The sequence below is a fragment of the Gossypium hirsutum genome, chromosome A10 (genome assembly GCF_007990345.1).
Source record: "Gossypium hirsutum isolate 1008001.06 chromosome A10, Gossypium_hirsutum_v2.1, whole genome shotgun sequence".
NCBI lineage: Eukaryota > Viridiplantae > Streptophyta > Magnoliopsida > Malvales > Malvaceae > Gossypium > Gossypium hirsutum.
The window spans coordinates 106,197,454-106,207,500 of NC_053433.1; the positions used below are offsets into that span (position 1 = coordinate 106,197,454).

At 33.6% G+C, this 10,047-nt stretch overlaps 1 protein-coding gene across 2 annotated transcripts; it reads left to right on the forward strand.

Annotated features, from left to right (window-relative positions):
* The first annotated feature begins 860 nt into the window (after window positions 1-860).
* Window positions 861-6,672, forward strand: LOC107896361 (nudix hydrolase 16, mitochondrial). 2 transcript variants are annotated; one of them, XM_016821514.2, is made up of 4 exons: window positions 861-1,366; window positions 3,244-3,358; window positions 5,110-5,193; window positions 6,091-6,672. In XM_016821514.2, exons 1-4 carry the CDS (start codon window positions 1,296-1,298, stop codon window positions 6,331-6,333), a joined length of 513 nt encoding a protein of 170 aa, XP_016677003.1. In that variant the 5' UTR covers window positions 861-1,295; the 3' UTR covers window positions 6,334-6,672. The 2 variants fall into 2 exon arrangements, with proteins under 2 accessions (XP_016677003.1, XP_016677004.1); XM_016821515.2 differs by having other exon boundaries at window positions 894-1,336.
* The last annotated feature ends 3,375 nt before the right edge of the window (window positions 6,673-10,047 follow it).

Consider the following 10,047-nt stretch of genomic DNA (forward strand, 5'->3'; position numbering starts at 1 on the left):
TTAATTTTTTTTATTTATAAAATTTTAAATTAGTAAATATAAATTTGTATTTTAGTCCTAAAAATGATAAAATTTTATTTAATTTTTTAAAAATTAAAAAGATATAAAATATTAAAATGATAACATTATATTTTTATGACAATAAAAATATATAATTTAATTCTGTTTAAAAAATTATTTGGCTTCACCACTGCTCTCATAGATGTTGAGTTCTAAGGTTAAATGAATTGGTTATACTAATTGGTATTATTGAACACTATAATTTTAGTAATGGTAAAATTTTACTTTAATCCTCTAAAAATAATAAAAATTTGATTTAATCTTTTAAAATTATAAAAATATAAATTATTAAAATGATGAAATTATATTTTTACTATCTTAAGAATATATAATCTAATTTCGATCTTCATTACAATAATTATCTGACTTCGCCATTACACTCACAAATGTTGAGTTCTAATATTAAATGAATTGGTTGTACTAATTGCTAAATAAATATCCTAGTTAAAGTTGAGTAACCTGAATTCGATAATATTGAGGTCTTGAACACCGTAATTTATAGTATTTTTCTTTTTATAAATAAGACATGTATTGTGATGATTTTATCATATAATAAACTTGACACTCATAAATTTGATGTGTATTTAAAAATATATTTTAAGAAAATATTTTTAATGATACTTATTTTGATAATTGATTTAAAAAATTACTATACTCAAATACAAAAACAACCACTTACTTGATAATTCTTGGATTGAAGGATAGAAAAGCAAATGCAACATCCGATTTTGATAATTACTTACTGAAAAGGTAGCATAAAGTAAATATTTTGATTTAGGTGATGCATATTGTAATTTATCCAGCCACATAATAACCAGCTCAGCTCACATGGTTTTTGACCACTCCACCGCTCGATCCGTTCTTAGCGCTTTCCTTTTCTCTCTCTCTTTAGTTTCTTAGTTTCCTTCTTTTTCTTTCTTTCCTCCCAAAAAACTGAAAAAGAAATTTCGCATTGATTACGAATTTTTTTTTACTTTTGAACGCCCCCAAGTTTTAACATAAAAAGACAAGAAAATCACAACCATTAAATGATGTTTTCTAGCATTGATCATCACCATCAATTCCGATGCCAGCAGCAATGGATGAACCATAATCCGGTACAAGCCTGAGCATTTTTTGTAAACCCCCCAAAAAGAAACAAAAAAAACACCAACCATGATCGCTTTTGTTGAAATTAGGAGGATTTGAGATTTACAAAGAAGAAAAAAAGGAAATTGTGATTTTTTCATAATATTATGTCGGATTTGGTGGCCCGTACGGGTCGTCTTCAGCAAAGGTACGAGGCTGGTTTTCGCCTTGTCGCTGGGTATGTTTTTTGTTATGATTAGTTGCTTAAACTGTGTAATGTAGATGTGGAAGATATGTTTGCATGTGGCTTTTGAGAATTTTGATTGATCAATTTTTGGTTCTTTTTATCTTTTTGAATGGTGTTGTTTCTGTTATTGGAATGTTTATTAGAGCATCGGGTTTGAGTTATTTATTTATTTTGATCGATCAATTAGAATATTCCTTTTTAAAAGAATCTGGAGAATGGGTTTGTTTTATTTTTGGTGTTTTTGAATTCTAATGGTGCATTTTAATTTTTGAATGGTTTGTATCGTCTCTGGGATTGTGTTGGCAGATGTGTGTATTTTGTTTTTGGTGTGTATCTTGTATATGTGCATTGGTATATGCAGTTTTTTAATAGGTTATTTGAAGGTTGGAGTGGATTTTTATTAAGGACATTGTTTACAGGAATATCAAATGGCTTTTAATTTTTGGTATATTATCTATCTGTTTGTTTAGATATGAGTAGTTTTACAGTTCGAATGATTCACTACATTCTTAGATGAGGGTTTGTTCGTTTTTCTTTTCTTTTGGTGTGTGTTGAGATAGTTCATTTAAGGTTCGAATTGTTGTTTATTACATTTTTTAGATGAAGATTGAAAATGGGTACTTCCTGTTTTTGTTTTTAGGATTGGTTCATTTTGAGGTTCTATGGATTTTTTTTTCATTCTTGGCATGACCATAGAAAATGGATATATTACTTTGGTGTGTATAAATTGATTATGTTTTGTTTTCAATGGCATAAAAGTGCACATTTTAATTCTGAAATGTTTTATTACATTCTTGACATGAAAATTGCAAGTGGGTGTTACTGTTTTTGTTTTACTTTAGTTCAAAAGTTTGGGATTAGTTGGTGGATTTTGTTTGTGTCTAATTTTTGTTTGTTTGTTTCTATGAGAAATGTCAATAATATCTGCTTAATGGATAAGATTATTGCTTTGGAAGGAGGGTACATGTTCTCAGTGATGAAGTGAACGATATTTGTAGAATTTTCTTCTCCACATTGCCTTATGAGCTTTTGGAACTAATATTCTAGGATAATTCTTTGTAGATTTCAGTATAATTGGTAGTTGAAGTGTTTGGAAAATGTGACACTGGCTTAAGAAATGATATTTTCTCTTGGAGGTAATCTTGGAATATCAAAATTTCATGAATGACTCATGAGGTGGAACGGACTTAGCATATCAACATGGCCTTGAGAGTGACTTCTGGTGGATATGACATATGACAAAAGGAGATTGTGAGACCTTGGAAAATTTATTGTGTTGAATAGTAGTGGTTATTGTTTTAATAATATGGTATGATGGTGATAGATTCTGTTTCCTTGGCAGGCAAACAAAGAAAAACTAGGGAAGATTATGAACGATCTTAGAAATTTCCTAACTTATCCTTTATTACTGGTTGATCAAGCAGCTTAATCCATATAGTTATGATTAACAGTTGAAGTTATGCTGACTTAATTGGTGGAACTAAATAAAAAATTTGTCTTGGTTATAGGACATCCTTCAATTTGTTATTTGGACTCGGATGTGAGCTTCAAATACAAATGCATATTAATGAGGAAGATGTTATTGAATTGGGCTCCTCTCTATTTTTGGCCTTTTTTCTACCGTCTGACGGCAAACTATGACCGTATTTTTATACATACCATGTTGGGAGAATGTTAGGTCTTCAATCTGTTCTCTTCTTTTTCCCTTGTTGCTTGTTATTTTGGATTGAAATTGAATTGTTTCATTCTGAATGTAATGACATAGACTTTTTGGACTTACGGGACACTTGGTGTCAGTTTTGAAGTTTTGTAAAAATTCTATTCGCAGTTGATGTTGATGTGCTAAATTTGCTCTTCTCTCTTGACAGATGTATCCCATTTAGGTATAGAAGTACAAATGAGGCAGATGATGTAAAATTTGGAAAGGTGGTCGAGGTACTGATGATTAACTCAACTAGTGGACCAGGTCTTTTATTTCCAAAGGTACAAACTAGCCTTTTGTTCAGGCATACAGTTTAATACTTCATTCTTTCCCTGTTCTTCCCTACCATTCCCAACCTGCATAAGTCCATACCCCGCAGAATATGGTTGCATTTATTTTTCCCCATATATACATTACTTTTGGTATAGATAAAACATAAAAAAGTTTCATAAAAACGCATGTATCCAACCTTAGTTATGTTGCAATGTCAGGTAATATTTAATTGCATTTTGGATTACTCACCAGTAGTCTTTAATTCCTATCTCTTGTTTCTTGCAGTTTTTAGCTAAATAATCTAGTGTCTGACTTTCAAATTTCCTATTAAAATTTAAGACAAAGTAGCTGGTGTACTTAGTATTTTGAAAATAATTATGTTACGTGTACTTAGTATGTTGAAAATAATTATGTTACTCCAACTTTAGTGCGAGTGTCGGATATAAATGTGTTTGGCACTGGTATGTTCAATTTTTTCAAGCTTTCATGTATTTGGAGGATCTTTGGAGGATTATATCCCTATATCATATCCGTAAAGGCATCAGACACTGGTACTTAAGAAAAATGAGATATTTGGAGCAATATAGGGCATACGACAAATCAGAATAAGTGAGCTTTGCACTTGTTTCTTGGATGATGGGAGGGCACTGTGGTAGTCTAATAATTGGGTAGTAAGTAGTTATGATATTTTCCTATTTTATTGGATTGACATGTTGCATTTAAGTTTAGACTACAATTTATTTGCTGAGAGGTAACTATGTTACTCAGACTTGTATGTATCAGACATGGGTATGATCAATTTTATTTTAAGATTTTCATGTATTTGTTGGTCCGTAGCGGATCATGTCTTCATACCGATGTCCGAGTATGTGTCAGAAATGGGTGTTGAACACATATACTTCAGGGAAATGAATATGTCAGAGTTACATAGGAGTTAAATATTTCATGAAAATCGTTGAGGAATAAACGATGTTCTGGTTCTGATATGATTTTACTGAATTAGATCATGCAATCTCATGAAAAAGTTCGTAATGCTGTCTATGGACAAGAGTTCCTTGTAGTAGAGTTAAGGTTTGAATGAATAAACTTGTCTTTGATAATTTTGTTATTCACGTGGATGGGAGTTTAAGAATAGTTACAAACTCAACAATTGAGGAGCATAACTAAATCTGCTATAAAATTGCTTGAAATAATCATCATTCATATTTGAATATGAAGGTTCATTTGACGATAGAGTCCGAAATGCAAGTCTCACAATATCTTTTACTTCGTGTTTTTTTCTCCATACTGGATGTTTTCTCTTGCTATTAATATTCGAAGACATACCTGTTAATAATAATCACTGTTTGAGATCATTGAGATGAAAATAGAACTAGAGTTTAGAATACTAAATACTTAGGCCTAGCTAAATTTTAAGATGCTTTTCCAATAATTTTTCTTGAAATATGCATATCTGACATCCACTCGGATATATTTTAGGGCATGGGTATGGGCATATAACCTTCTAAAGACCACATTTAAAATACCTCTTTCGGATGCATATCCCGTATTTGACCCTCACATTTAAGTCTGAGTAACATGGTTCTATATTATTCTCGCCATTAAAGAATATGACAACTGCAGACGGAAAATATTTGACCTAAATGGAGTCAAAATTAACTGTTGTTTGGTTACCATGCTTTCTCGTTATCAATATTTTGAAGAAAAGAGGATTTCTTGAGTAACATTTTGTTATGGAATTTTTGCTCTTTGATTTTAGGGAGGTTGGGAGAATGATGAAACGGTCGAGGAGGCTGCAGTGAGGGAAGCTATTGAAGAGGCGGGAGTCCGAGGGGATTTAATGGTGAAATTTTTCTTCCTTGCTTTTAATTATGCATTTTATGTTGTTTTCTTTCATGTTAACATATTTTCTAATATTAGATCGTTTCTTATTGTTTTGAAGTTTTTAGCAGATATCTCTACATATTATTCATTATGTCATTAGTATAGTTGATGTTTTTGTTGCCCCAGTTTTTCTTGAAGTACTCGGACCTAACACCCATACTTGATGCATATTGGGACATGATTATGGAGATTTTACCCTTCAAGGGACCTGGAAATACATAGAAAAACTTGGAAAAAATTAAACATACTGGTATCTCACACTCGCACCGAAGCCCTAGTAACATAGATTGATATTGTCATAATCACCGTTTGTTGGGTTGAGTTGCAAGAAGCTTGATGCCCTTTAAGTCTTGGCTTCGAGTCTTGTGAAGGAAAAAAAAAAAAAGAACACAGATATTGTCATCAACTTTTTTGAGTAAGATTAACTGCATTCACACTGCGTCAGCTTGCAACTGCAAATGCAAGTAGATTGTTTTGTAGTCTCAATAGATGAGGTTTATGACATGATTTTTCTCTTCATTTCATAGCATTGCTTTATCCTATTGAATTGAGCGGTTCTCAAATGTGTTGCACTCTCTATTCATTTTTCTTTAAGTACCTGTGTTTGATGTATATTCGAACATGGTGTGGGATATGACTCTCCAAATACGTGAGAACTTTAGAAAAAATTAAATATACTCATGTATATCCAACTCATTTAAAAATCTCCCAACGCATTAGTGTCAAGATTTTGATTTAGTTATCTAATTGCCATTGGCTGATCAGAATTGCACAAATTCGAAGTGGATTTATTATTTATAAGATTATTGCATGTATACTAAGTTAATAGTGGACTAATTTTTCTCATCGGATATAGGACTTCATAGGGTTTTATCATTTTAAGAGTAAAAGTCATCAAGATGAATTCAGTCCGGAAGGCTTATGTAAAGCAGCAATGTTTGCGTTGTTCGTGAAGGAGGAACTAAATTCATGGCCAGAGCAGAGCACCCGGACGAGAAATTGGCTGACAATACCGAAAGCGCTTCAGAGTTGCAGGCATGAATGGATGAAAGATGCTTTAGAGAATGGTTTTTGTAAGTGGCTTGCACAAAACAAGTGAAGTCCCAAGGTTTCAATCGGAAATTTTAACTTAAATGCAGAAGCATTTGCATAAAAACAAAATATTAGAGATGTACACTCAGAAGTGCTTACTTTGTGTCAACTTATTTTTCCTTCTTAAATTAGAAGACATCTGGTGTCTGACTGCACTTTTAATGTGTTTTCATTTATGTTACTCGAACTTGAATTGTGTGATGTCTAAACCTTTCAAGATATCCTGTATTTGTAGGGGTTTTGGAGGATTATGTCATTTATACTTATGTCTGGATAAGTGTCGGACATAGGTGTCGAGACAGCATTTCAGAAATATGAAAATGAAGACTCGGAGTACTACCCACCATCTTTGGTTTATTACTGTCTTTTTGCTTTATGCAAGTTAAACTGAAAATAGAAAACAATTTTTTTTATTCTAAAAAAGGCCATATAAGATAAAAGAAAATTCATATTCTTTTGGTTTTACGTAGGTTTAATACCAAAAATCCTATTTTTCAAATTGAAATTGTTATATAATTGCGGAAAGGACCATTTTACCAATAAAAGCTCATTTATTACTTTATTTACGAAAATAGTCTACTTTTTTATTATTTATCGGAATGGGTTGAAAATACTAAAACGCATTCATGTAGGAGCACTTTAAGGAGAAATATGGGTTAAGATGCGTCCCTAAGGAGGCGTTTTACCATGTCAGCATAAAACGTGCTGACGTGGACGTGCTTTGCTAACGTGACAAAACACTCCCTTAAGGACGCGTTTTAACTCGTATTGCTAACGATTATTTAAAATTTTGACTGTTGGGGGGTCCAATGGTTAAAAAAAAACTATAAAAACTCCCTCCTATTTTTTTCACACAAACATTTCCTCCAAAATTCTCAAAAAAGCTCTCAAATTTTTTCCTAAATTTCTCAAAGTTCTCTTAATTAATTATTTCCTTTAATTTTTTTTCTAAATTAGTATTATTTTTTTTATAAATTCAAAGATATTTGATCGTGTTAGCAATAGCCTAGGAATTAATTCGTCTCGATCATAAACATATCTCCATCAAACAAATGAAAATGGTAAAGGTTAATTTCAATTTTTAAATATTATTTAATATTTTTTAATTTATGTAATTTTAATTAATTTTTATTTTATAATTTTTTATAATAATATGTAGATTGGGTGTTACAATGTTATATCCGTAATATGTCTGGTCTTCCATCACCGTTGATAGAAAATTACTTGAGGGAAGCGGATTTTTGGCATGTGGTTAATATAGGCCGGGGTGCAAGTTGGACCCGAATCTCATCAGCGCGATCATAGAGAGGTGGAGACTCGAGACGCACACATTTCATCTTCTATGCGGAGAGTGTACCATCACTTTGGAGGACGTGCAGTTACAATTGGGATTGCCGGTGGATGGGTCCGTACTCACCGGGTCCACTCAATAGGTTGATTGGGGAGCCATATGCTACGATCTTTTGGGTTTGATTCCGGATAATATTTACGGAGGTTGGATCGAGATGAGCTGGTTTCGAGACACATTTCTGGAGTCGGGGAATGATTCGACTGAAGTAGAAAGAATACGATATGTTCGGGCATACATCATTGAGATCATTGGAGGTTATCTGATGCCAGACTTATCACAAAACCTCGTACATCTGAGGTGGCTGTTGAAACTCATTGATTTTAGAGCAGTTGCGAACTTAGTTGGGGGTCTATTGTGTTGGCGACATTGTACTGGGAGATGTGCGGGGCGGCGAAACCAAATAAAGCTAAAATTAGAGGTTGCCTATCACTACTACAATCATGGGCTCAGTTTCACTTTTCATTTTTACGTCCTCTAGTGAATCACCCATATATATTCTCACTCATAACAAGGTAAAATTTATATTAGATTTTACAATTAATATAATTTTATGTTAAAAATTTATTTAATTAGGTGGAACCATTCGGCGAGTTATATTGGAATACCTACCGCTCTTGAAGATATACGGCTTCTATTAGACCAATGGTCGAAAGCGTAAGTAATTATTAAATGAAATATATATACATAACATAGTCGTTTCGTATTTAGTATTATGTATATAAATAATATTTTTATCACGTTCATATAGTTTCAATGGACACCATACAAGGATCCGGCAATTCGGGCAGTAATTCCAGATAAATTCTTTCAAAATCCGAACATTGGGCATGTTAAGGTCCCATTGGTCAACTATGCTATATTCAAGATGCATTAGACGGATAGAGTGTTGCGGTAATTTGGATTTCGATAACCGATTCTCGTGACACCTGAGGTGCTTGATGATGAGCACAAAATCAACTTACGGCAATTGAATATGCATTGGCCGGTATTCTTTTCAGAATATATTAAAATTTGGGGAAATCGGTATAACCATATACCTACTCGTGAACTGATCATCGTTCTAGAGTTAGCGTGTGCATCAAATTACATGTCATGGTTCAGGATCCATGGCAAGTCATAGTTTAAGATCCGTAGCAAGCCATATTTGCTTTCAGAAAAGTAGAGGCGTCGGTAAATCCATGTCGAAAGGGAACGACGGGGTCCTTTAAATCCAAGGAGAATGGATGACGGGACGGGCCCATCAACAGCGCCTATACAATCACCGGGCCCAACGCCTCAAGCGACGACGCCCATACCACAGCCCTTTCTCATTATGCTAGGTTCGTATCCTAGCCCTTATATGTATCCTAAACCTTATATGTTTCCTTTTTCCAGTCCTATGCGAGGTTGGAATGCATGGCTCGGTGCATCTCATTTCTTGATGACTTCAACTCAATCGACGATATATAAGCCATCGTCGCAGGAGGAATCGCACGAGGCATCATCGGGGAGCTCATCTCATTTCCAATCTCTATCGCCTTATGGTATTCAAACACCTCTGCCGTAGGTGATGCAAACACCTTCGCATTCTTTATTCTATCAAGGTGGGTCATCCTCCCAACACCCACAACCAGAACAACCACAACCCCGGCCAGAAGTTGAATCAAGAAGGAATCCAACGCGTAACCGTCGACCAACCCCATATGGCACTGATTTGGATCGGCATATACATTAATTTTTTTAATATATTTGTACAAACTATTTTTATATTATTTTATTTAATAAAATAAAAGTTTTTTTTGAATATTTTAATAGTAAGTTATTTTTATATTTTGTCTCATTTAATAAAATAGAAGTTCTTTTGAATAAGACAATAAAAATAATGCAACATTGTTTCATTTAAGCAATTATCAACTATTTCAATTTGGACATGTTCGAATTGAATGACCTGGGTTCCTACACCATCCTCACAACTTCTGTTGGTTCGTTCTTTTCTGGATACCCATATTATCACGTATTCCACTCGAGCAAGGTCGACTCTTCGGTTTGCGACGCAATTCTCTATCCGGTAACAACTTAAATGGAGCAAGCGATACAGACGGCCACTTATGTTCATCTGGGATCCGTGGGAATACATGTCTCCACACGTTGTACATGTATTTTATTTTGTACACTTCGTCGACATAGCTCATGTGATCCAAATGGAGATTCTAACAAATTGCAATTGCATGAGCGCATGGATAACGAAATGCGTCAAACGTCCTACAGTTGCAAATCCTATTTCTCAGATGTATACGATATTGCCCACCGGTAATACCTTGGTTTGATCTGTCGAACTCTGTCACACAAACCATAGGTTGTCGTGATCGTGACACACTGTGTGCATGGTGT